Source organism: Haliotis rufescens, unplaced genomic scaffold (genome assembly GCF_023055435.1).
Source record: "Haliotis rufescens isolate VD_foot unplaced genomic scaffold, xgHalRufe1.0.p SCAF_41, whole genome shotgun sequence".
Classification (NCBI taxonomy): domain Eukaryota; kingdom Metazoa; phylum Mollusca; class Gastropoda; order Lepetellida; family Haliotidae; genus Haliotis; species Haliotis rufescens.
In genome coordinates this window covers 1,426,781-1,453,769 of record NW_025964124.1, presented here as the reverse complement: position 1 = coordinate 1,453,769, position 26,989 = coordinate 1,426,781, and the positions used below count along the sequence as shown (strand labels likewise).

At 45.5% G+C, this 26,989-nt stretch overlaps 1 protein-coding gene across 1 annotated transcript; it reads left to right on the top strand.

The window, feature by feature from the left end:
- On the top strand, nucleotides 1-26,877 carry LOC125371585. Its single transcript, XM_048382745.1, has 9 exons — nucleotides 1-131; nucleotides 2,243-2,519; nucleotides 22,446-22,731; nucleotides 22,931-23,491; nucleotides 23,706-23,833; nucleotides 24,376-24,625; nucleotides 25,007-25,090; nucleotides 26,052-26,116; nucleotides 26,176-26,877. The coding sequence occupies exons 2-9, from the start codon at nucleotides 2,274-2,276 to the stop codon at nucleotides 26,815-26,817; spliced, it is 2,262 nt and encodes a 753-aa protein (XP_048238702.1). The 5' UTR covers nucleotides 1-131; nucleotides 2,243-2,273; the 3' UTR covers nucleotides 26,818-26,877.
- Nucleotides 26,878-26,989: the final 112 nt, after the last annotated feature.

The following is a 26,989-nucleotide window of genomic DNA, read 5'->3' as shown; positions in this document are numbered from 1 at the left end:
CACAGTGTGAATTCACGTTCTCGACAGCGCCACCTCCTGGGCACACCTTCAACTGAATGGGGTATCAGGGTATTAAATACCCATGTCTTTTGTCCCACAGCTCATCTAGCATCAGGACCACGTCACGCAAGGTAAGTTCCACCAGTGTCCTTGTCGCAAACATGCTGAGGTACGATACAATTTTGTTTGTTTGTTGTCTAACGCCGCTATATTCCAGCTAAATGACGGCGGTCTGTACAGAATCGAGTCAGGACCAGACAATCCAGTGATTCACGTCATGAACATTGATCCACGCAATTGGGATACGATGACATGCATCAGCCAAGTCGGCGAGCCTGACCACCTGATCCCGTTAGTCTCCTCTCACGACAAGAACGCCTTGTACGTCAAGCATGGGTTCCTGAAGACCTATTCTATCCCGGATCTACACGGGTCTGTGCGATATAGAGGCCGATCAATACGTATGTTTGTCCATGATGCCGGGAGCGAGCAGACAAGCATAGCAATGATCCGTGTGATATTTATGTCGCACGTCAATCCGCTGTATGAGGGGTAAAGGGTGGCTCAGTCGTCTGAGGTCAAACATTTCGCCGTGCAGAGTTACACCCGTGGCATTAAACCAAACTCACTCTCTCACGGATTCCTGAGGGTTCCTGCAGGACGTGACCGCCTCTGTGGTCTAGTGGTATAGCGTCCGCCCGGAAAGCGGAAGGTCCGACGTTCGATCCCCGGCATCGTCATACCAAAAGACGTTAAAAGATGGTACTTGTTGCTATCCTTTCTGGCGCTCGGCATTAAACCACGGAAGACAAGGACTGGTCGGCTCGGAGTCAGTGTACTGTGTCTGAGTAGGGTATTCATGTTAAACTGCGGCATGGTAAGTGTGCTAGCACTTTAAATCGGCATCAGTCCGGACTAATACAAGCAGCCACACACACACGTGTGCATGCACGTCGCAATATAAGTGCAATAATCTTGGACGCGACGTTAAACCCAATTTCACCTCACCTCCTGCAAGACGTACATCTCATTGCCCCCTGGCTACTGTGTAGATCTCCTGGTGTACATTAAAGAACAAAACAACGAGTGAAGGTTGTTTATCGTATAATAAAACACTGCAAGCAGAATAAACCACGAGGGGAGCCTGTGGTTTATTCTTCCTGCAGTGTGTTATCGTACGATAAACGACGACCACGAGTCGTTCATTCCTTAGATGATATATCAACATTATTTACAGCCTCTGATGATAAAACTATTTACCCGTATTTTCAAAATGATGACTCCCTCAATAAAATCCGACCTCGGATATGTTGGACACGTCCATTGTATGCGCACGTTGATCATTCCTGCATACTCTCATATGTCTACCTTTAATCTCAATACAGATTGTCACATCTCTCCTGCGTTTATTTGCGTTGCCCAGCTACATCTATGGGTAACAACTCACTAGACACGTCCCTCTCAAAATGGATGTCGTTCAATGTACAACGTCAGCATATTGCCAGTGCATGTTCGAATTTCCAGAAATAACATAATGATAGAACAATGTTTTAACGTGAAAAAAACACACACTTCGTTCCTTATTGATCTTTTGGATTTATCTCGTTGTTATCTTATGTATGTAGATAGTATATGTTATGACAATGCGTCTGTAATCAAGGATGTGCCTTAATGCCCACAAGTGGTATTGATATGAAGTCGATTTAAAGTCGATGTGAATGTGATGTGCTTTGATATGCCAGTTGCCAGTTCTACTATCTGTGGATGTTACTGGATGCCGTCCCGGACATGCCGACAAATCGTGTCATCGTAACCATGTTCACAATATCAACCACAGACTCGATTATGTACAGACCGACGTCATACAGCTGCACTATTGCCGAATGCAGCATAAAACAACAAACGCGCCCAAAATGGCTGATTTTGCATCCCCAGCAAGTACAATTGATCAGCCATTCTCGACGCATATTGTAGGGTCCGGGGGCCAAATGCTAGGTAACGGGGGGTTTTAAGCGCTCAGGTGGTCATTGTTTTAACTAATGTAGGTATCTGCACAAGTCTTCGTGACCCTTCAGGCTAGTTAGTGGGCGTAGCCATCTCTCGTACCTGTCTGTAGCTATCTGCCAAGCGACCACATGGATCTGTACTCTGCAGAATCTCATGTGATTTAATTTACCTCTAAACCTGATACCGCAATAGTTCCTCAACACCCAGGTACAGTATATATATATTCCACCTGCAGAAGCGGTCCAGAGAAACAACAGTGAAGAAGAATGCTGATGTATCTACTTTGGGCGCTGTTCCTGCCCAGCGCTCTGGGGACTGGAGGGAGCGTGGACTTGACCATGTCCTCAGGTGCTTCCGGCACCGCTGTCGTCAAGGCTGTCGTTGACAGGATCAGGTCCAACTGCATCCTCGGGGACGACCGTCTGTTCCTGCGACGTCTGGCCTACGTGGAGACAAAAGACGGAACAGATGCCAAGACATACAGATCTGGGTATGACGGGGGCATCTGGCAGGTAGGCTCATCGACAAGGCTTGATTCTAGTAAGAGTAAGGTTGAAAAAATCAACGATGTTTGTATACCGTCCTGTATATTGATGTATATTTCCATGATTTCTGAGGCTATTAACATTGGCTAGAACTGTCGTAATTGTTCATATTCAGCCACATTATGCCTTTGTATTAAGTTCCTCGAATGACAGTACGTAAATGAATTAACTCTCGTGAAATGACCGCTTGACAATACCTGCATGTCCGATGGCTTCTCAGTGGTATGCATGTCCGCTAGGGACGGTTGGGGTTTCCCATGGCTTCTCAGTGGTAGGCATGTCCGCTAGGGACGGTTGGGGTTTCTGATTGCTTCTCAGTGGTAGGCGTGTCCGATAGGGACGGTAAGGGTTTCTCATCAACTAAAATGTGATCAGTATTAGGCGTGTCCGCTAGGGATGCTAGGGGTTTCCGATGGCTACTTAGTGGTAGGCGTGTCCAATAGGGACGGTAGGGGCTTCCGATGGCTTCTCAGTGGTAGGTGTGTCCGATAGGGACGGTAGTTTTTTCTCATGGCTACTCATTGGTAGTCGTGTCCGCTAGGGACGGAAGGGTTTTTCATGGCTACTCAGTAGTTGGCGTGAACGCTAATGACGGTTTGGGTTTCCGATGGCATCTCAGTGGTAGGCGTGTCCGCTACGGCAGTAAGGGTTTCCCATGGCTTCTCAGTAGTAGGCGTGTCCGCTAGGGACGATAGGGGTATCCGATGGCTTCTCAGTGGTAGGCGTCTCCGGTACGGACGGTAGGGGATTCCCATGGATTCTCAGTAGTAGGCGTGTCCGCTGGTGACGGTAGGGTTTTCCGATGGCTTCTCAGTGGTAGGCGTGTTCGTTTGGGAGGTAAGTATTTCCGATGGCTTCTCAGTGGTATGCATGTCCCCTAAGGACGGTACAGGTTTCTCATTGCTACTCAGTCGTGGGCGTGTCCGTTACGGACGGTAGGTGTTTCCGGTGGCTTTTCAGTGATAGGATGTGTCTGCTACGGCGGTAAGGGTTTCTCATCAACTAAAATGTGATCAGTATTAGCCGTGTCCACTAGGGATGCTAGGGGTTTCCGATGGCTTCTCAGTGGTAGGTGTGTCCGCAAGGGACGGTAGGGCTTTCCGGTGGCTTCTCAGTGGTAGGATGTGTCCGCTACGGCGGTATGGGTTTCTCATGGGTACTCAGTGGTAGGCGTATACGCTAGGGACGGTAGGGGTTTCAGATGGCGTCTCAATGGTAGGTGTATCTGCTACGGCGGTAAGGGTTTCTCTTGGCTACTCAGTTGTGGGCGTGAACGATAGGGACAGTTTGAGTTTTCTGATGCCTTCTCAGTGGTAGCGTGACCGCTACAACGGTATGGGTTTCTCATGGCTACTCAGTGGTGGGCATGTCCGCTTCGGCGGTAAGGGTCTGTCATGGCTACTCAGTGGTAGGCGTGTCCGCTGGGGACGGTAGGGGTTTCCGATGTCTTCTCAGAGGTAGGCGTGTGCGCTACGGACGGTAGGGGTTTCAGATGGCTTCTCAGTGGTAGGCGTGTCCGCTAAGGCGGTAAGGGTTTCCGATGGCTTCTCAGTGGTACGTGTTTCCGGTACGGCGCACAGGGTTTCTCAGTAGTTGGCGTGAACGCTAGGGATGGTTTGGTTTACCGATGGCTTCTCAATAGAAGGCGTGTCCGCTAGGGGCGCTAGGGGCTTCTCATGGCTACTCAGTGGTAGGCGTGTCCGCTAGGCACGGTAAGGGTTTCTCATGGCTACTCAGTGGTGGGCGTGTCCGCTAGGGATGCTAGGGGTTTCTCATGGCTACTCAGTGGTAGGCGTGTCCGCTAGGCACGGTAAGGGTTTCTCATGGCTACTCAGAGGTAGGCGTGTCCGTCACGGCGGTAAGGGTTTCCGGTGGCTTCTCAGTTGTAGGATATGTCTGCTACGGCGGTAGGGGTTTCTTATGGCTACTCAGTGATGGGCGTGTCCGCTAGGGACGGTAGGGGTTTCCAATGGCTTCTCAGTGGTAGGCGTGTCCGCTACGGCGGTAAGGGTTTCCGATTGCCTCTCATTGGTACGTGTTTCCGCAAAGGCTGTAAGGGATTCTCATGGCTCCTCAGAGGTGGGCGTGAACGCTAGGGACGGTTGGGGTTTCCGATGGCTTCTCAGTGGTAGGTGTGTCCGCTGCGGCGGTAAGGTTTTCTCTTGTCTTATCAGTATTAGGCGTGTCTGCTAGGAACGCTAGGGGTTTCCGATAGCTACTTAGAGGTAGGCGTGTCCGATAGGGACGGTAGGGGTTTCCAATGGCTTCTCAGTGGTAGGCGTGTCCGCTACGGCGGTAAGGGTTTCCGATTGCCTCTCATTGGTACGTGTTTCCGCAAAGGCTGTAAGGGATTCTCATGGCTCCTCAGAGGTGGGCGTGAACGCTAGGGACGGTTGGGGTTTCCGATGGCTTCTCAGTGGTAGGTGTGTCCGCTGCGGCGGTAAGGTTTTCTCTTGTCTTATCAGTATTAGGCGTGTCTGCTAGGAACGCTAGGGGTTTCCGATAGCTACTTAGAGGTAGGCGTGTCCGATAGGGACGGTAGGGGCTTCCGATGGCTTCTCAGTGGCAGGCGTGTCCGCAAGGGACGGTAGGTGTTTCCGATGGCTTCACAGTGGTATGGTGTGTGTGCTACGGCGGTATGGTTTTCTCATTGCTACTCAGTAGTGGGCGTGAACGATAGGGACAGTTTGGGTTTACAATGCCTTCTCAGTGGTAGGCGTGACCGCTACAACGGTAAGGGTTTCTCATGGCTACTCAGTGGTGTTTATGTCCGCTACGGAGGTAAGGGTTTGTCATGGCTACGCAGTGGTAGGCGTGTCTGCTAGGCACGGTAAGGGTTTCTCATGGCTACACAGTGGTGCGCATGTCCGCGAGGGACGGTAGGGGTTTGCGACGGCTTCTCAGTAGTAGGCGTGTCCGATATAGCCTGTAGGTGTTTCCCAATGCTTCTCAGTGGAAGTCTTGTCTGCTTGGGACGGTAGATGTTTCCGATGGCTTCTCAGTCTACGTGTGTCTGCTATGGCGTTAGGGGTTTCTCATGTCTTGTCAGTGGTGGGCGTGTCCGCTAGGGGCGGTAGGGGTTTGCGATGGCTTCTCAGTCTTCGTGTGTCCGCTATGGCAGTAAGGGTTTGTCATGGCTACTCAGTGGAAGGTGTGTCCGCTTCTATCGGTAGGGTTTTCCCATGGCTTCTCAGTGGTAGGCGTGTCCGGTAGGGACGGTAGGGGTTTTCGATGGCTTCTCATTGGTAGGCGTGTCCGCTAGGGACTGTAGGGGTTTCCCATGGCTTCTCAGTCTTCGTGTGTCCACTATGGCAGTAAGGGTTTGTCATGGCTACTCAGTGGAAGGTGTGTCCGCTTCTATCGATAGGGGTTTCCCATGGCTTCTCAGTGGTAGGCGTGTCCGGTAGGGACTGTAGGGGTTTTCGATGGCTTCTCATTGGTAGGCGTGTCCGCTAGGGACTGTAGGGGTTTCCGATGGCTTCTCAGTCTTCGTGTGTCCGCCATGCCAGTAAGGGTTTGTCATGGCTACTCAGTGGTTGGCGAGTCCGCTAGGGACGGTAGGTGCTTCCGATGGCTTCTCAGTGAAAGGAATGTCTCCTACGGAGGTTTGGGTTTCTCATGGCTACTCAGTGGTAGGCCTGTCCGCTACGACGGTAGGTGCTTCCGATGGCTTCTCAGTGGTAGGCGTGTCCGCTAGGGACGGTAGGGGTTTTCGATGGCTTCTCATTGGTATGCATTTGAGGATATCCGATGGCTTCTCAGTCTACGTGTGTCTGCTCTGGCGTTAGGGGTTTCTCATGTCTTGTCAGTGGTAGGCGTGTCCGCTAGGGGCGGTAGGGGTTTTCGATAGCTTCTCAGTGGTATGCATTTCAGGATTTCGGATGGCTCTTCAGTTGTAGGCGTGTCCGATAGGGACGGTAGGGGTTTCCGATGGCTTCTGAGTGGTAGGCCTGTCCGCTACAGCGGTATGGGTGTCATGGGTTCTTAGTGGTGGGCGTGTCCGCTAGGGACGGTAGGAGTTTCAGATGTCGTCTCAATGGAAGGCGGATGCGCCTCGGACGGTACGGGTTTACGATGGCTTCTAAGTGGGAGGTGTTTCCGCTACGGCAGTAAGGGTTTCTCATGGCTACTCAGTAGTGGGCGTGAACGCTAGGGACGGTAGGGGTTTCTGATGGCTTCTCAGCTGTATGTGTGTCTATTAGGGATGGTAGGGGTTTCCGATGGCTTCTCAGTCTTCGTGTGTCAGCTATGGCAGTAAGGGTTTGTCATGGCTACTCAGTGGTAGGCGTGTCCGCTAGGCACGGTAAGGGTTTCTCATGACTACTCAGTGGTGGGCGGGTCCGCAAGGGACGGTAGGGTTTTCCGATGGCTTCTCAGTGGTGGGCTTATCGGCTAGGGACGGTAGATGTTTCCGATGGCTTCTCAGTCTACGTGTGCCCACTATGGCGGTTGGGGTTTCTCATATCTTATCAGTGGTAGGCTTGTCAGCTAGGGGCGGTAGGGGTTTGCGATGGCTTCTCAGTGGTAGGCATGTCCATTAGGGACGGTAGGGGTTTCAGATGGCTTCTCACTGGTCTGCATTTCAGTATTTCCGATGGCTCTTCAGTTGTAGGCGTGACCGATAGGGACGGTAGGGGTTTCCAATACTTCTAAGTGGTAGGCGTGTTCGCTAGGGGCGGTAGGGGTTTACGATGGTTTCTCAGTGGCATGCATTTCAGGATTTCCGATGGCTTCTCAGTTGTAGGCATGTCGATAGGGATGGTAGGGGTTTCCGATGGCTTCTCAATGGTGGGCGTGTCCGATATATCCTCTAGGGGTTTCCCAATGCTTCTCAGTGTAAGGCTTGTCTGCTTGGGACGGTAGATGTTTCCGATGGCTTCTCAGTCTAAGTGTGTCTGCTATGGCGGTAGGGGTTTATCATGTCTTGTCAGTGGTAGGCGTGTCCGCTAGGGGCGGTAGGGGTTTCCGATTGCTTCTCAGTGGTATGCATTTCAGGATTTCCGATGGCTCTTCAGCGGTAGGCGTGTCTGATAGGGACGGTAGGGGTTTCCGATGGCTTTTCAGTGGTAGGCCTGTCCGCTACAGCGGTATGGGTGTCTCATGGGTTCTTAGTGGTGGGCGTGTCCGCTAGGGACGGTAGGAGTTTCAGATGGCGTCTCAATGGAAGGCGTGTGCGCTACGGACGGTACGGGTTTACGATGGCTTCTCATTGGTACGTGTTTCCGCTACGGCAGTAAGGGTTTCTCATGGCTACTCAGTAGTGGGCGTGAAAGCTAGGGACGGTAGGGGTTTCCGATGCCTTCTTAGTGGTTGGCGTGTCCGCTAGGCACGGTAGGGTTTTCAGATGGTTTCTCAGTGGTAGGCGTGTCCACTTGGGACGGTAGGGGTTTCAGATGGCTTCTCAGTTGTAGGCGTGTCCATTAGGTATGGTAGGGGTTTCCGATGGCTTCTCAGACTTCGTGTGTCCGCTATGGCAGTAAGGGTTTGTCATGACTACTCAGTGCTGGGAGGGTCCGCTAGGGACGGTAGGGTTTTCCGATGACTCCTCAGTGGTGGGCGTGTCGGCTAGGGACGGTAGATGTTTCCGATGGCTTCTCAGTCTACTTGTGCCGTCTATGGCGGTTGGGGTTTCTCATATCTTATCAGTGGTAGGCGTGTCCGCTAGGGGCGGTAGGGGTTTGCGATTGCTTCTCAGTGGTAGGCGTGTCCATAAGGGACAGTAGGGGGTTCAGATGGCTTCTCACTGGTATGCATTTCAGTATTTCCGATGGCTCTTCAGTTGTAGGTGTGTCCGATAGGGACGGTAGGGGTTTCCGATGGCTTCTCAGTCTACGTGTGTCTGCTATGGCGGTTAGGGGTTTCTGGCATTGCCTAAAAGTCGGGCCGGGCCGGGCCAAGACGGGCCAAAGTGTTACTGGCTAATTACTTCATTATCGGCGATCATACCTACATATAATTGATGCAACATACACACATGACATTAATGAACAATCACCAAACAAAAAAGTGCACCATAAATAAGTAATTCGGAGTAAATCGCTTGAAAACCAGAAAGTGGAGCAGTGTGTAAGCGTCGCTGATCTTGGTAACATATAAAAGAGCAATCGTTAAACGAAGTAAGATTTGAAACGTATCAAATACTTCTAGCTATCATGATACAAATTTCCATCTGTGAGCAAAGTGTTTATATTAATAGGAACGTTCTATATATCAGTGAATACCACTTTATAATGTCACTGAGACACGTTGGTTAAAGTAGACCTGTTCTCCCTATACTCTCAACAGTCACACAGGTGTTCGGTCCGACTTGGCCCGGGCTGTCAAAATCAACTTTAAACTCACATATGTATCATCAAATGGATTCACACTTATAAACTAGTATAACATCTACCTAAATACCACTTTATAGTGTCTCAGATCACTGTACTTAAAGAAAACAAGGTTCTCAAAGTGAAGCATTTTTACTGTATTTTCTTAAGAAAATCTATGTCAGAAGTGTTGGTTCCGACTTGGCCCGGACTGTCAAAATCAACTTAAACCTCACAGATGTATCATCAAATGGATTCACATCTTTAGATTAGTATTATATCTACCTAAATACCACTTTATAGTGTCTCAGATCGCTGTACTTAAAGAAAAGGGGCTCAAAGTGAAGGCCTTTTCCCTCTACATTCTCAACATAGTCTCTTTCTAGAAGTGTTTGTCTTGTGTTGGGTCCGACTTGGCCCGGGCTGTCAAAATCAACTTAAACCTCACAGATGTATCATCAAATGGATTCACATCTTTAGATTAGTATTATATCTACCTAAACACCACTTTATAGTGTCTCAGATCGCTCTACTTAAACAAAAGGGTCTCAAAGTGAAGCCCTTTTCCCTCTACATTCTCAACATAGTCTCTTTTTAGAAGTGTTTGTCTTGTGTTGGGTCCGACTTGGCCCGGACTGTCAAAATCAACTTAAACCTCACAGATGTATCATCAAATGGATTCTTATGTTTAGATTGGTATTATGTCTACCTAAATACCACTTTATTATGTCACGGTACATCGTATTTAAAGAAAACAAGGTGCTCAAAGTGAAGCATTTTTACTGTATTTTCTTAAGAAATTCTATGTCAGAAGTGTTCGCGTATTTTTGTGCTTAAGTCACTTGGACATTGTTTAGCTTCATAAACTGTTCATAAGAAACATTTCAGACAGCTTTGACATCATTGATGACTTAGTCTTATGAGATGTGTATACCTTAGGGGAAATGAGCTCAAGTAAATACAGAAACAGAGGGTCTAAAATTGCCACAATGTTAGGCCCGAAAGTCTATTTAGGATTTAAATTGTGATTAAGGAAGTAAAGGGTAGAGAGAGAACAAGATAACAAATCTTAGCAAAACCCACTTGCCAAACAACTGCTAGTTCGATCGTATCCGTAATCCGTCACAAACTGTGATGAGCGCATAGTGTGTTCGATGAAGGAAATACAGCCCTTCAGATCTTTGTTTACTGAATACACCTATGACCTATGTTCAGTGATACAATTTATAAGATATTGAAGCTACATGGCCGCCCATAGTTTCTTGGAAATGTCCTGGCTACACTTCAAGGTTTCGTGCTCAACAAATATATATGAATGTATATGATGTCTCATCTTGATGTAATTTAATAATGCAATTCGACAAAGAAGATGTACAGATGCCTCGACAGCATTTTTGGCAGCCAAGTACAAGTACAGGTAAACATGGCTATTAATGCTCATGTGTGTCAGGTTGCCCTTACCTCGCCGTCGTATCTGTACACAAAGCAAGTGCATAGAGTAAATTATGCTACATTTTCATTTCTTTAGCCGTTTACAGATGCCTCGACAACATTTTTCACACATGAATGACTTCAACCTTGGCTTTCAACTAGTACAGGTAAACATGGCAATTCATGCTCATGTGTGTCAGGTTGCCCCAACCTCGCCGTCGTATCGGTATACAAAACAAGTGCATAGTCTAAACTAGGTTACATATGCATTTCTTCAGCCGTTTCAATAATGCAGTGCGCTGTCACAGCATGCTGCGTAGGTCTGTACAGCACAATGTATTTTATTAGTAATTGGTCGATCCTTCATAAATCATATTTTTGCCATTCATTTCACATATGCCTCGGTAGAATTGAGGTAGGGGAAGGACTTCTGGTCAGTTAACAAGGTATTCAGATATCCAGAAACTCGTTTATCCGGACAACATTTTAGAAAAAGCAATTGTCCGGATAAGCGAGGTTCGACTGTATAGCACGTGATACATGACCAAACAAAAAATGTGTTAGGACCTGATTCGCACTTGCTGAAGGGATACCAATGGACCCTGATCATAGTCAAGGTTGCTTATTATTATTATTATTATTATTATTATTATTATTATTATTATTTTTAAACATATTGTATTGTCCAAAAAGACAAAGGGATTGGGCACAAGTGCAGCACTTATTACCACCTTCTCCCTATATACAGTTATACATAAGATTGCATAATGAAAATTAACAATTTTACAGTTGAAGCATCACATTGTGGAAACATAGTGCGCAATATAAATTTATATACAGTGCTCATATGAAGGATATGTACAATGTGCTGGAAAGTGAAGACAGTGTGCATCTCATACATATGCTGATATAATACATGTTAGTGTTGTATATAGATTTAACAATATTAATGATTAACAGTTTGGAAACAATAATATGCTAGCTACTGAATCTGTTAGTCGTTTCTATAAATTTGTGTACAGACAAGAATATTTTTGTATTCAGGAAAACATCTAAGTTTGGATCACAAAAAAGAATACTATTTAGAGTTTTTTGTCCTCCAAGATTATCGATAGCTGTCAGTAATGTCTCCCTAATATCATCATATAAGGTACATTGGAAGAAGAAATGGAATGAATTTTCACAAGGAGCTCCGCGTTTATAGGAAATAGTATCAGATAATTAACACGAAACAGGTTGGAATTTAGTGTGCTACAATTGTGTCTCAATCTAGTGTGCAATATGTTTGTAGATCTCTCACTGCAATTATAGTGCATAGGTGGTGATGTAGGCTGCTCAGATGCGACAGCTTTAAAATAAGATATTGACGGACTATCCCTGATTCCTGTTGATAGATTATTCCATTGGCCTAATGTATCTATAATATAAGACCTTTTAAACGTAGATGTCCGTGCAAATGGAACTACAAAATCATGGCGGTTTCTGAGATTATAACTGACCTTCTGTGACACAGCTGGTGGTATAAGATCAGTTACATATGAAGGACATGGCTTATTTATTATTTTATACATAGTTACAAGTTTGTTGACGTTTCTTCTATACGCTTAGATATGTTTCCACGTCACACACACCTAGAACAAGTACACTTATTTGAATATTACTAATATTACATGAATGTTACTGAGCAGTCAGTTAGAGTTTATATTTTTGCGCTTAATCAGCAACATTAAGCCTTTCACGTATATTACAACTTTGTAAGTTAACTTTCCTTTCCAGAAATACCATAGCATGGTGACAGAGATGCACTTCTACCCCAAGAGATGTGTCATTGACTAAAATCTGCTTTGTTAATTTGATTTCAAGTGATAGCCTTCACCTGGAAGGAATATATATTTGTATTATTTCAATTTTTCTTTTCATATATATCCCTCTGAATTTTGGGTTTTGAAATAGCATGTCGCAGAAATAACTCCTGTTGGACCCTTAGACTTGCAAGAATACTCTAATCATTGGCCGAAACATGCCCCATTTGTGCTTCTTGCTCTGTCAGACCAAACCCATACTGTTGAATTTCTCAAAGCTTTAAAAGGGTTAAAGCTATTTTTGTAAGTATAAATGGGTTGATTGGTGACTACCACAGAAGTAGCAAATGGAGTTATGTCCGATGAAATTCTCTGTTTTGACTTGTGCTAATCGGGTTTAACAACTAACTTGCCTTTGCGTGTGTTTGTTTCACCGGTGGTGCAGGTTATGCTCACCTCTATGCAAACACCTGTTATTCTCACTGTTTGATAGTAGTTTATACACGTAAGTATGTATAAGTTGTATGTCATCTTAATATATCACTTGAGTTATCCCTCTTTTTGGGGTGTACTACAAACATAAATCAAAGTTTCTTTTGAGCTATCATGAATATCATAAAATACTTAGCAAGTCTATGCTTATCATTCCCTCTACTCCTACCAAAGGCTCTAATTGTGGCTAATTGTTACATATTCTTCACGAATACTGTAAATCATGAAACGTGTAACCAAATTAATGCGAGTTTAGACTGCTGGCTAGACTAACATCTAGTTTCTGAAATGAACATATTTTACAAAAATAAAAACAATCGTTTGATTATATTGATAAAATATATAACTGCAGTAATCTAGTCTTGCCAAATATGATTGACTTGCATCGGCTGTATTGGATATATTTGTTTCAGGATGTGTATGACAGGCCTAAAATGCGTCACGGAAGTAATGCGATTAACTTTGCTTTTACCTGTAAAAGCTAACCAGCAAACGAAAACACGGTGTTGTTTACAATGAACGCATGTCTAAACAAACATCCTTTTTTATATACTTAAGCAGAAGTATCACGATGGACAGTGCATACAACTGTTTGGCAAACAATATCAAGCAATATTTTAGATTCAGAATCAACATACCATGGCATAACAGAAACATATATATTAAATTGTATATATTCATATTTTCCGCTATTCACGATAAATTTATTTTACCGTCACTGTTTTAAACTACTCTGAACTACTTGTATGTATAGATCATCTTATTTGTAAACAGTAGGCGGACGTATTATATATCTAACAGTTACAAAAGTCTGCTGAAATCTTCTATTTCTTTATTATGTTAAATGCTGTCAACATGAATAAATGCCAATTATTTCATAACACTCCAAATATAGTTGTCATAATGAACATAGTTTTAAAGTATATTTGTCACATGCATTAATACTGTCCGGTATTATTAGTAATATTTTCAATATCAACCACATATTGTGAGAATCCAGTAAAAAGGAACTGAGTAAAGCAGTGGTAAAATCTATCCATATATACAAAATTGTATATTTTTTTATATACCATATATACAAAATTGTATATTTTTGGATATACCATATATACAAATTGTATATTTTGCATATATGGGAATTTTCCCTTGTGATACTTTCACTGGCCACTGACAAAGATTAGCAGTATTAGAATAAGAAACTAAATTGAATCCAGTATGACGTGATGATGTGTAAGCATACAGAAAACTAAGAGAGCCCAACTTACTTCAGTTTCTGTACCATACTTGCGCTTACCTCCTTTTGCATCCTGCGTATCATTCAACCTGTCGGATCGACTTGTCCCGGGTGGTTGATAATCTTAAACATCACGACTGTAAAACAAAGTTGCTTACTTACTTACTTACTTACTTACTTACTTACTTTGGAGATTTAACGTGCGCTTTCCGACTGATGCGTATTTCGCACACTGGCCTGGCCAGGCCATTTAATGTGTTTCCGAAAGGGGCGAAAGTGGTGTTTGCAACCCAAGATGGGGCTTTAGGGGTTGCTTATATAAAAAAAATTGCTAGATATATAGAGAACTTTAATTTATGGCGTCTATTAACCATCACGACAATAATACTGAGTGGTCCAAGTCAGGTTCAGGAGAAGTGTGTTTCCACAGAACGAGCTGCTCGGAGATGCAGCACGTATTCTTGCGGTATGGCAGATTACAACTCTCTCAGATAATCCTGTTTTCCTAAACACACTCATAGATAATAGAAGCATTAAGCAGGGTTGAGGGAGAGGTTTATCCTGAAATGCAAAGTGTCTCACCTTACCTTCTCCAACTGTTACCCTGTGAGTATGATCCTTGAAAACAAACACGACGGATTATGTAAAAGCAAGGGATTTTCCGACCAGACACATACTATGAAAAAAGGGCTTCACTTTAAAGAGTATACTTCACTCCAACACATTTGGTGAAATTTTCTTGAGAAGAGACAGTGAAAGTGCTCGACTTTAACAGGCCAGTTTTCTTTGAGTTATCGTGCAACATTATCAAGTGTTATATAGGTAGATATTATACTAGTCATGTTGAGAATGTAGAGGAAAAAGGGCTTCACTTTGAACTCATGGTTTTCTTTAAATGCGATAAACTGTGACATTTTAAAGTGGTACATAGATAGATATAACACTAATCTATGGATGTGAACACATTTGAAGATAGATCTGTATGTTTAAAGTTGATTTTGACAGCCCGGGCCAAGTCGGACCCAACACTTCTGACATAGATTTTCTTAAGAAAATACAGTAAAAATGCTTCACTTTGAGCCCCTTGTTTTCTTTAAATACGATGTACCGTGACATTATAAAGTGGTATATAGGTAGATATAACACTAATCCAAAGATGTAAACACATTTGAAGATACATCTGGTGTGTTTAAAGTTGATTTTGACAGCCCGGGCCAAGTCGGACCCAACACAAGACAAACACTTCTGATAGAGACTATGTTGATAATGTAGAGGGAAAAGGGCTTCACTTTGAGCACCTTGTTTTCTTTAATTACAGCGATCGGAGACACTATAAAGTGGTATAATACTTATCTATAGATGCTAATTCATTTGATGATACATCTGTGAGGTTTAAGTTGATTTTGACAGCCCGGGCCAACTCGGATCGAACACTTCTGACATAGATTTTCTTAAGAAAATACAGTAGAAATGCTTCATTTTGAGCACCTTGTTTTCTTTAAATACGATGTACCGTGACATTATAAAGTAGTATATAGGTAGATACAACACTAATCTATAGATGTAAACACATTTGAAGATACGGCTGTGTGTTTAAAGTTGATTTTGCCAGCCCGGGCCAAGTCAGACCCAACACAAGACAAACACTTCTGATAGAGACTATGTTGAGAATGTAGAGGGAAAAGGGCTTCACTTTGAGCACCTTGTTTTCTTTGATTACAGCGATCTGAGACACTATGAAGTGGTATTTAGGTGGATACAATACTAATCTATAGATGTGAATCCATTTGATGATACATCTGTGAGGTTAAAGTTGATTTTGACAGCCCGGGCCAAGTCGGACCGAACACTTCTGACTTAGATTTTCTTAAGAAAATACATAACAATTGCTTCACTTTGAGCACCTTGTTTTCTTTAAATACGATGTACCGTGACATTATAAAGTAGTATATAGGTAGATATAACACTAATCTATAGATGTAAGCACATTTGAAGATACGTCTGTGTGTTTAAAGTTGATTTTGACAGCCCGGGCCAAGTCGGACCAACACAAGCGAAACACTTCTGATAGAGAGAATGTAGAGGGAAAAGGGCTTCACTTTTAAGCACCGTGTTTGCTACTGAAATATGAGACACTAAAGTGTTATATAGGTAGATATGATATTATAATTAGTCTATAGATGTAAAGTATGTGTTGTAATTTTAGAAGTGCTTTGACAGTTATTAACACGTGTCGTGTCAGTCCTATGACATTCGCGAATATCCACTTGCAGAAAACATCCTGTGTTGGTTTAACATGAATTAGTAAAGGTTAATTAGGTATGCCAAACACGTTAATTAATGAAAGAAGAGTAGTCAAAACACTGTCATTTCGAATTCCTGCCCAGGACATCACACCCCTGCACGCTAAGGTCGGTGAGAAACCTTCTCATCAAAGTAAAGACACAGTCAAGACACTAACTTTTCGGTATGAACTCGGTATGTAGCTATAATTATCAGTTTATTTCATTGCTGAAGATACATTTTGATTCAAACTCAATTAAATGAGCAAAACTATACGTTTCTGGACATTTGAGATCTGCCTAGATATGCACGTTTCGTTTTATTATTCTGCAATCCATTTTTAGTATTACCGGCTTGCCCGGCCCGGCCCGACTTTTCTTGGCCCGACTTTTAGGCAATCCCGGGGTTTCTCATGTCTTATCAGTGGTAGGCATGTCCATTAGGGACGGTAGGGGTTTCCGATGGCTTCTCAGTGGCATGCATTTCAGGATTTCCGATGGCTCTTCAGTTGTAGGCGTGTCCGATATAGCCTGTAGGGGTTTCCCAATGCTTCTGAGTGGAAGTGGAAGGCTTGTCTGCTTGGGACGGTAGATGTTTCCGATGGCTTTTCAGTCTAAGTGTGTCTGCTATGGCGGTAGGGGTTTCTCATGTCGTGTCAGTGGTAGGCGTGTCCGCTAGGGGCGGTAGGGGTTTCCGATGGCTTCTCAGTGGCATGCATTTCAGCATTTCCGATGGCTCTTCAGTTGTAGGCGTGTCCGATAGTGACGGTAGGGGTTTCCGATGGCTTCTCAGTGGTAGGCGTATGAGCTACTGACGGTTCGGGTTTACGATGGCTTCTCAGTGGTACGTGTTTCCGCTACGGCAGTAAGGGTTTCTCAGGCCTACTCAGTAGTGGGCGTGAACGCTACGGACGGTAGGGGTGTCCGATGCCTTCTAAGTGGTAGGCGTGTCCGCTAGGGGCGGTAGGGTTTTCCGATGGTTTCTCACTGGTAGGCGTGTCCACTGGGGACGGTAGCGGTTTCCAAAGGCTTCTCAGTTGTAGGCGTGTCCATTAGGGACGGTAGGGGTTTCAGATGGCGTCTCAATGGAAGGCGTATGCGCTACTGACGGTTCGGGTTTACGATGGCTTCTCAGTGCTACGTGTTTCCGCTACGGCAGTAAGGGTTTCTCAGGCCTACTCAGTAGTGGGCGTGAACGCTACGGACGGTAGGGGTGTCCGTTGCCTTCTAAGTGGTAGGCGTGTCCGCTAGGGGCGGTAGGGTTTTCCGATGGTTTCTCACTGGTAGGCGTGTCCACTGGGGACGGTAGGGGTTTCCAATGGCTTCTCAGTTGTAGGCGTGTCCATTTGGGACGGTAGCGGTTTCAGATGGCTTCTCGGTGGTATGCATGTCCGCTAGGGACGGTTTGGGTTTCTGATGGCTTCTCAGTGGTGGGCGTGTCCACTGGGGACGGTAGTGGTTTCTGATGGCTTCTCAGTTGTAGGCGTGTCCATTAGGGGCGGTAGGGGTTTCCCATGGCTTCTCAGTGGTAGGATGTGTCCGCTACGGCGGTAAATGTTTCTCATGGCTGCTCAGTGGTGGGCGTATCCGCTAGGGATGGTAGACGGTTCCCGATTGCTTCACCGTGGTAGGCATGTCTGTTACGGCGGTAGGGGTTTCCGATGGCTTCTCGGTGGTAGGCGTGTCCACTATGGACGTTAGTGGTTTATCATGGCTTCTCAGTGGTAGGCGTGTCCGCTTGGGACGGTAGGGGTTTCCCATGGCTTCTCAGTGTTAGGCCTGTCCGCTAGGGACCATAGGTTCTTCCGATGGCTTCTCAGTGGTAGGCGTGTCCGCTAGGGGCGGTAGGGGTTTCCGATGGCGTCTCAATGGTACGTGTTTCCGCTACAGCAGTAAGTGTTTCTCATGGCTGCTCAGTAGTGGGCGTGAACGCTAGGGACGGTACGGGTTTGCGATGGCTTGTCGGTGGTAGGCGTGTCCGCTACAACGGTAAGGATTTTCTCATGGCTACTCAGTCGTGGGCGTTTCCGCTACGGACGGTAGGTGTTTCCGATGGCTTCTCAGTGATAGGCGTGTCCGCTTGGGACGGTAGGTGTTTCCGATTGCTTCTCAGTTGTAGTCGTGTCCATTAGGGACGGTAGGGGTTTCCGATGGCTTCTCAGTGGTATGCAAGTTCGCTAGGAGCGGTAAGGATTTCCGATGGCTTTTCAGTTGTAGGCGTGTCCGATAGGGACGGTAGGTGTTTCCGATGTCTTCTCAGCGGTAGGCGTGTCCGTTACGGCGGTAAGGGTTCCTCATGGCTGCGGGCGGTCGGGTAGCTTAGTGGTTAAAGCATTCGCTCGTCACGCCGAAAACCCGGGTTTGATTCCCGACATGGGTACAATGTTTGAAGCCCATTTCTGGTGTCCCCTGCCGTGATATTGCTGGAATATTGCTTAAAGCGGCGTTAAACCATACTCACTCACTCACTCCTCATGGCTGCTCCGTGGTGGGCGTATCCGCTAGGGATAGTAGAGGGTTCCCGATGGCTTCGCTGTGTTAGGCATGTCCGATAGGGACTGTAGGGGATTCCGATGGCTTCTCAGTGGGAAGGCGTGTCCGGTATGGCAGTAAGAGTTTGCCATGGCTACTCAGTGGTAAGTGTGTCCGCTAGGCACGGTAAGGGTTTCTCATGGCTACTCAGTGGTAGGCGAGACTGCCAGGGACAGTTTGGCTTTCCGATGGCTTCTCAGTGGTAGGCGTGTCCGCTAGGGGCGGTAGAGGTTTCAGATGGCTTCTCAGTGGTAGGCGTGTCCACTGGGGACGGCAGGGGTTGCCGATGGCTTCTCAGTTGTAGGCGTGTCCATTAGGGACGGTAAGGGTTTCCCATGGCTTCTGAGTGGTATGCATGTCCGCTAGGGGCAGTAGAGATTTCCGATGGCTTCTCAGTTGTAGGCGTGTCCGCTAGGGACGGTAGGTGTTTCCCATGGCTTCTCAGTGGTAGACGGGTCCGCTACCACGGTAAGGATTTTCTCATACCTACTCAGTAGTTGGCATGTCCACTACGGCGGTGAGGGTTTGTTATGGCTACTCAGTGGTAGGCGTGTCTGCTAGGCACGGTAAGGGTTTCTCATGGCTACTCAGTGGTGGGCGTTTCCGCTATAGACGGTAGGTGTTTCCGATGGCTTCTCAGTGGTAGGCGTGTCCGCTAGGGACGGTAGGTGTTTCCAATGGCTTCTCAGTCTTCGTGTGCACGCTATGGCAGTAAGGGTTTGTCATGGCTCCTAAGTGGTAAGCGTGTCCTAAGTTGTAAGCATGTCAGTGGTGGGCGAGTCTCCAAGGGACGGTAGGGTTTTCTGATGGCTTCTCAGTGGTAGGCGTGCCTGCTAGGGACGGTAGATGTTTCCGATGGCTTCTCAGTCTACATGTGTCTGCCTATGGCGGTAGGGGCTGCTCATGTCTTATCAGTGGTAGGCGTGTCCACTAGGGGCGGTAGGGGTTTGCGATGGCTTCTCAGTGGTAGGCATGTCCATTAGGGACGGTAGGGGTTTCAGATGGCTTCTCAGTGGTATGCATTTCAGCATTTCCGATGGCTTGTCAGTTGTAGGCGTGTCCGATAGGGACGGTAGAGGTTTCCGATGGTTTCTCAGTGGTGGGCGTGTCCGATATAGACTGTAGGGGTTTCCCAATGCTTCTCAGTGGAAGGCTTGTCTGCTTGGGATGGTAGGTGTTTCCGATGGCTTTTCTGTCTACGTGTGTCCGCTATGGCTGTACGGGTTTCTCATTTCTTATCAGTGGTGACGCTGGTGACGGTAGGGGTTTCCGATGGCTTTTTAGTGGTAGGTGTGTCCGCTAGGGGCGGTAGAGGTTTCAGATGGCTTCTCAGTGGTAGGCGTGTCCACTGGGGACGGTAGGGGTTTCCGATGGCTTCTCAGTTGTAGGCGTGTCCGCTACGGCGGTAAGAGATTCTCACGGTGGGCTTTTCCGCAGGGCACCTTTGGGATTGCTGATGGGCACTCAATGGTCGTCATGTCCTTTAGGGACAATAGGGGTTTTTCGTGACTGCTCAGTGGTGGGTGTGTCCGCTATGGACGGTAGGAGTTCTCATGTCTACCCACGGGTGGGTGTGTCCGCTATGGACGGTAGGGGTCTCTCACTGTAATGATTAAAACTGTACCCTTGATTCAGAACCTGTATGAAATCCAGCCTGTGCTTCTCAGTGGTGGGCATTTCAGCTACTCTACATTTCATGCCTACTCAGTGGTCGGTGTGTTCGCAAGGGATGGTTGGGGTTTCTCATGGCTGCTCAGTTGTGAGCGTGTCTACAGGGGACGGTAGGGGTTTTCCGTGTTACTCTGTAATGGGCGTGTCCACTAGGGACAATGTGGATTTTTCATGGCTACTCAGTTGTGGGCATGTCCGCTAGGGACGTTATTTAATTAGGACATTCTCATGGCCAATCTGTTGTGGGCGTGCCCAGTAGGGATGGTAGGGGTTTCTCATGGCTACTCAGTGGTGGGCTTTTCCGCAAGGCACCTTAGGGATTGCTGATGGCCACTCAATGGTGGGTGTGTCTTTTAGGGACAATATGGGTTTTTCGTGAGTATTCAGTGGTAGGTGTGTCCGCTAAGGAGGGAACGGGTTTATCACGGCTACTCAGTTGTGGGCGTGTCCACTAGGGACGGTAGGGGTTTTATCATGGCTAATAAGTGGCGGCTTTTCCGCAAGGCACTTGAGGGATTGCTGATGGCTACTCAGTGGTGGGTGTGTCCGCTAGGTAGGGAAGGGGTTTATCAAGGCTACTCAGTTGTGGGCGTGTCATCTAGGGACGGTAGGGGTTTCCAAAGGCTACTCTGTGGTGGGCGTGTCCGTCAGGGACGGTAGGGGTTTCTCATGGCTTTTCAGTTGTGGGCGTGTCGTCTGGGGGCGGTAGGGGTTTCTCAATGCTACTAAGTTGAAAAAGTTTGAAGAATGATGTTGGATGATAAGTAAAATTTCACCCCCGTATCTTTTAATATCAAATTTATCAACACTCGTTGCTAAAAGAGGACACCCCTGGTGAAATATTGTATATAAAAAAAAACCACCCGGGTGAGATTCTCTATTTCTCATAATGTGTCCTCGTGGGCTATTGACACTTCAGGGATGTACCCTCTATTCATATGACCATTCTGAAATCTTTCCTGCTTGGATTTGTATGCCATCTAAATGTGATTGTTACGCAATCTGGGGGTATACCTTCTTTGGGGATTTTATTGCCACAAATTTTCACAGTTTTCTTTGTTCAGTTAGAGTCCTACAACACCAAAGTTTTCAAGGACATTGATCAGGTTATCCACGATTATCATGTCATTAATGCTTGTGTCCATGCCTAGTTGTGTTTCATCTAGTGAAATATCCTGTGGTAACCTCTGGATCGATGCTGAACAATGGGCCTGCTGAAGGGTGACAGCGAATGGGTTTGAGAGTTTGGTTAACTCAGGATGTTGGTGGTCCAGCTTCAGCAGCCAATATCTTTGATGGATAATCCACTTTACTGCAGACTTGCTGTTGCAAACGTTGATGTTTCTTCACCTGTTGGTAGATTGAAGAGAATAGTCTTATTTAGATTCTTGGGGTCCAGGTGAATGGTTTTTCCCTCTCATGTGAACGACCACCAGTGGCATGACCGACTTTGTTAGATCTTTGACTTCAAAGCCTTCATGTGATTGAATTATTTCTCAAATGGATATCTTACTGAGTAGGGGATTTGCTTCATGGTTCTACAACTGGCTTAACGCTTTCCTTCAGTGTGATGTGGAGGCATCCTCCCAGCCCACAAAACACTTCCGAATGTAGGTCGAAAATCTCGTCACTTCATATTGCCCCATGACAAGAGCTAGTCTCTCGAGGTCTTGTAACCAACAAACTGCTTGTTATTCTTCACAGTTATGACGAAAGTGGAGGAGTATGTCCGGCCCTAGTTCTACTTCAGCATGGCCTTGTTCCTGGACCTTGTTCGCTTCTGTAAGATGTCACTTTGATGCTGGAATACTGCAGCTCTTTGCCATTGTACTCATGATGTTTATGTTTGCACCGGGATCCAGTTTGGTTGAAATGTCCTGAATTTTAATTCGCATTTTTAGAAGTTGGTTAGCGAAATTAAGATACTTTATGGATGACAAGTTCTTTGCTCTTTTAAGATGTGACGATTTGGTACGCTTGACAATCGTATAAGGATCTGTACCGAATCATCGCATCGTATTAGAATATAGAAGTCATCGATACAATATCTTGTTTAAACCAATACTATTAAGATATGTATCATATTACAGTGTAACTTTGTTACTGTTCTAGATGTATTACACATGCTTTCCCTGGTACAGATTGATGAACGCAAGTTCCTGGAGACGAAGACCTGCCCCTCGTCCATAGTGGCTGAGTGTAACAAAGCTAAATCAGCCTTCAACATCAACTGGCGCACCACATCCTGGTCAGACCTGAGGAAGCCTCTGTACTCCGGGCTGGCAGCGGCTCTCTACATAAAGAAGTATCACAGCAGCAGCCCTCCCGGTGACGTCAGCAGTCAGGCCTCGTTCTGGGCCTCAAAGCTGAGACCGAGTGGCAGCCAGTCTGGATTCGTTACAAAAGCCAGAGCAATGAAAGGAATTGGTATGCTGTTAACTTATTATATGGTTTTATTAAATCTTGACATGGAGGACTCCATTCTGCAAAGCTTCCGTAGCACTAAGGTGATCATAACTCTCACACTTTAACGTAGACGTTCAACATTCGTAGCTAAGATTACTTTTTGGAACAGGAACAGACTAAACATGCAGAACATTTCATTGATACATTTGTGTTTCACCAGATTGCAAGACTCAGCTTGACCTTGCATTCATCCTGGACGGTTCTGGGAGCGTATCAAGAAGTGACTTTAATCACATGATCAAGTTCGTGGAAAATGTGACGAAAAATCTAGACATATCGGAAGATGAGGTAAAAGGGTCTACTGTTGAATATGCTTCCTCAGTTGGAGATGATATTGAATTCAAAGACTTTGCATCCAAAAGCAGCTTGGTGTCTGCCATAGCTAAAATCAGAAAGAGTGGTGGTGGCACCAACACAGCTGCAGCCATCCTCCACACTGTCAACGTCCTGTTCAGACCAGCAGCAGGTGCGCGGCCAAATGCCAAGCGTGTAGCGATCCTTATGACTGACGGCAGGTCAAACAGTAAAACAGCTACTATCAGTGCTGCTAAGAAGGCTAGAGGTGCAGGTATTACCATGATATCTGTCGGTATAGGAAACGCTGATGAGGCTGAATTGAGGGGCGTGGCCACAGATCCTTACTGTACCCACGTGATCATGCTCAACAGCTTCAGGGAGATTGACAGTCTCCTGTACCAACTGAAGGAAAGTTCCTGTGGAGGTAGGTAGTTGTTAAAAACCAAAATTGGAGGATTAGGAACAGTGTTTTAACAAAATCTAACAAAAGCTTTAACTATGCTAGCAATAATCTAATACTCCAAAAATGATGAGGGGAAAGTGCGTCTGACAGCATGATTCCCTTTTGTTCATATTGTGAAACGAAAGACCCAATACATTGCAAACACTCAATGTTTAATAGTCATTGGTTTCCTTAGCCCTGACTGCAGTGGAGGTGAACACGACCATCAACACAACACTACCTGTGAACCAGACTGTGGAGGACGCATTTGAATTTAAGGACGATAACACCACAACACCCGACTCAGGCAAAGAAAAAGCAGTGGTAAGTAGCAGTGACTCTGGACCGTTCCCGTACAGATTGTACAATTAGAAATCAGCCAGTAGTCGGTTCTTCAATGCCTAATCTGATGCCGGCGTCAGTGCGTACACTCTATCATCCTTCACTACTCTGCTGTGTAATTCCGAAGAAAGTAAACTTTCAGACCGATAATCAAATGTGGTCGTTTATCAGGAGATTCAAAACTCTTTCTAAACCCAAGGCTGTTGTCAATGTTGTGAACGATGTGAAGTGGCAGCAATGACATCAGCGATGATTAGCACCCTCATCGCTTGAGTCGTTGGTTAAGGGACTACACCAAAGTGGCCCAATGTATTGACGGGTGATGGAAATTATTGTCTACAAACACATCAAATGTTGACGATGATTTCATAGTTAAGTTTGATAGTCCTGTTCTTCAGTATCTGTCTTGTTCAAGGTCTATTCTGCAAACTGTCAGTACCGTTTCGTTCTCCTGGGTTAATGACACCTTCATAATCTATGTTTACTAGTGCCCCTAGTAACTCACCCTTATTGTTACTACACAGGTGGGCGAGGTGGTGTGTGGCACTCTCAAAATGTACGCTTCCTACACCATTCGTCGTCCAGGCCCCGCCTACTATGACGTCAAAGAGACTGCAAGTGATAACAAACCTGGCGTCATCTTCTTTAACAAGACGATGAAGGGGAGACAACTGTACATTACTGTCATTGGAACTCGGTTGTCTGTATTAGTTGCCCAGTTGGCTTCGTGTGTCAACGCCAGTTTCAGCGTGCGGATTTCCCAGCAACCAACAAGTGGGTCACCTTCAGCGTTAGACAAGGACACTAGTCCGTTAGTCTCGGACCAAAGGGACCAGATCTTATCCACCAAAATCTAGATATTTTACATAAACCATCAGTCCGAAATGAACAACGGGATATTTGGATTTTACAAACGTTATCGGCTCCTGAGTAGCGGAAGTAACCTGATTTGACACATGGAATAAGATATATTTTTAAAGATACAATCGCTTCTACCTACGTTGTAGGCATTCTGCATTGTTTGCCAGAGGGATTAGTGTCTAAATGTCTTTATAGACTTCGTGGGGCAGTTAATGGTCTTCTTCAAATGACAATGCCCTGAAATATAGAGTTACCCTTATAGCAATATTTCTCTACATTGTTTTGTCTCAACAGAGGCCCAGATAATCTGTAAGGAAGGCGGGAAGGAAAGGCCGTGCTCCAAGAAGGACTTGGAGGACAACGGATACAACTGTGATGGTGCGGTTTTATTAAATTTTGGACGTTTACACAAACCATCTAACGTGTGGCAGGTGGTGTATATGACTCACATTTGTCTTCATAGGTTAAGCAGTCAGCTCATGCCGTATTTGCTCATAATTATTATGTTGATTCTTATGACTTTGTTTCAGCTCTCATTTGAGTGGTATATCTTCACATAACTTAGTACATAACTCAGTATATAACTCAGTATATAACTCAGTATGTAACTCAGCATATAACTCAGTAAATAACTCAGTATGTAACTTAGCATATAACTCAGTATATAACTCAGTATGTTACTCAGTATGTGACTTAGCATATAATCCAGGATATATCTCAGTATATAACTCAGTACATAACTCAGTCCATAACTCAGTACATAACTCAGAATGTAACTCAGTATATAACTCAGTATGTAACTCAGTATATAACTCAGTATATAAGTCAGTATGTAACTCAGTATGTAACTCAGTATGTAACTTAGCATATAACTCAGTAAATAACTCAGTATATAACTCAGTATGTAACTCAGTATATAACTCAGTATATAACTCAGTATGTAACTCAGTATGTAACCTAGTATATAACTCAGTATGTAACTCAGTATGTAACCTAGCATATAACTCAGTATGTAACTCAGTATATAACTCAGTATATAACTTAGTTTGGAACTCAGTATATAACTCAGTATGTAACTCAGTATGTAACTCAGTATATAGCTCAAAATATAACTTAGTATATAACTCAGTAAATAACTCAGTACATAACTCAGTATATAGCTCAACATATAACTTAGTATATAACTCTGTATATAACTCAGTAAATAACTCAGTATATAACACAGTATGTAACTCAGAATATAACTCAGTGATAACTCAGTTTATACCATCACATGACAACGTTAACAATACTTCTTGTCTGTGTAGAAGGGATATTTACAAGAGTTTATGTGTTTCAGATACATTCTACAATGTTACCAACCCTTGTTCCCCTGGCAACGCCTGTGACCACGCCCACACCTCTGACTGAGTGGGGTATTCATGTTAAACTGCGGCATGGTATCTCAGTGAGCTAGCACTATAAATCGGCATCAGTCCGGACTAGTACAAGCAGCCACACACACACATACACGTGCATGCACGTCGCTATATAAGTGCAATAATCTTGGACGCGACGTTAAACCCAATTTCACCTCACCTCACACCTCTGACTCCACCAAGTTCATCCGGTGCGACCTCAAGGGCAACATGTACGTCACCCAATGTCCCGGCAAAGCCCACTACAACCCTGACACAATCAGCTGTGGGTCGGAACCAGTCGAGGGAGGGATCTCCTGCAATGTCACCAATCCATGCACTCCTGCAAATATTGCCAAGCATCGATTCGACTTCCCCTACCCGCCAAACCCGTCCAGGTACATCCGGTGTGATGCATTTGGGAAACTGTGGATGAGGGATTGTCCCAGCGGCACAGTATGGGATGACGCCAGGAGATCGTGTACTGGCCAATCTGGGGTGAAACCATCCGCCCTCGGAACCTCCACCCCCTCCATCTCCCAAGTCACCCCTGTCTCCACCGGCTGCAACGGCAACAACAACGGCGCACTGCTCCCCCACGCTGACCCAAATAAGTACATCCTCTGCAACCACGGTACGGAGGTGGTGATGTCCTGTCCTCCGTCACTCAAGTTTGACGTCAGCATCAAGCGCTGCAACTATGGCTAGCGGCCGCACTGTACCGGCACGTGTCACGTACTGAACGAAATAAAATGACAGTGGCAACCAGTGCATTGTTGTGTATGTCCCATAGAGTTATTTCCCCTTGTCTGTCATTGCTTCTACAGTTTCATTCCCGTATCAGTTTCACAAGTTAAATAAACGGAATGGACAAATGGTG

Excerpts from the sequence above, each read along its gene's own strand:
- LOC125371585 (XM_048382745.1), top strand. The coding sequence starts at position 2,274 with ATGCTGATGTATCTACTTTGGGCGCTGTTCCTGCCCAGCGCTCTGGGG. Across the intron at positions 24,626-25,006 it reads GATTTCCCAGCAACCAACAA|AGGCCCAGATAATCTGTAAG; the intron begins GTGGGTCACCTT and ends TTGTCTCAACAG. Across the intron at positions 25,091-26,051 it reads CAACGGATACAACTGTGATG|ATACATTCTACAATGTTACC; the intron begins GTGCGGTTTTAT and ends TATGTGTTTCAG.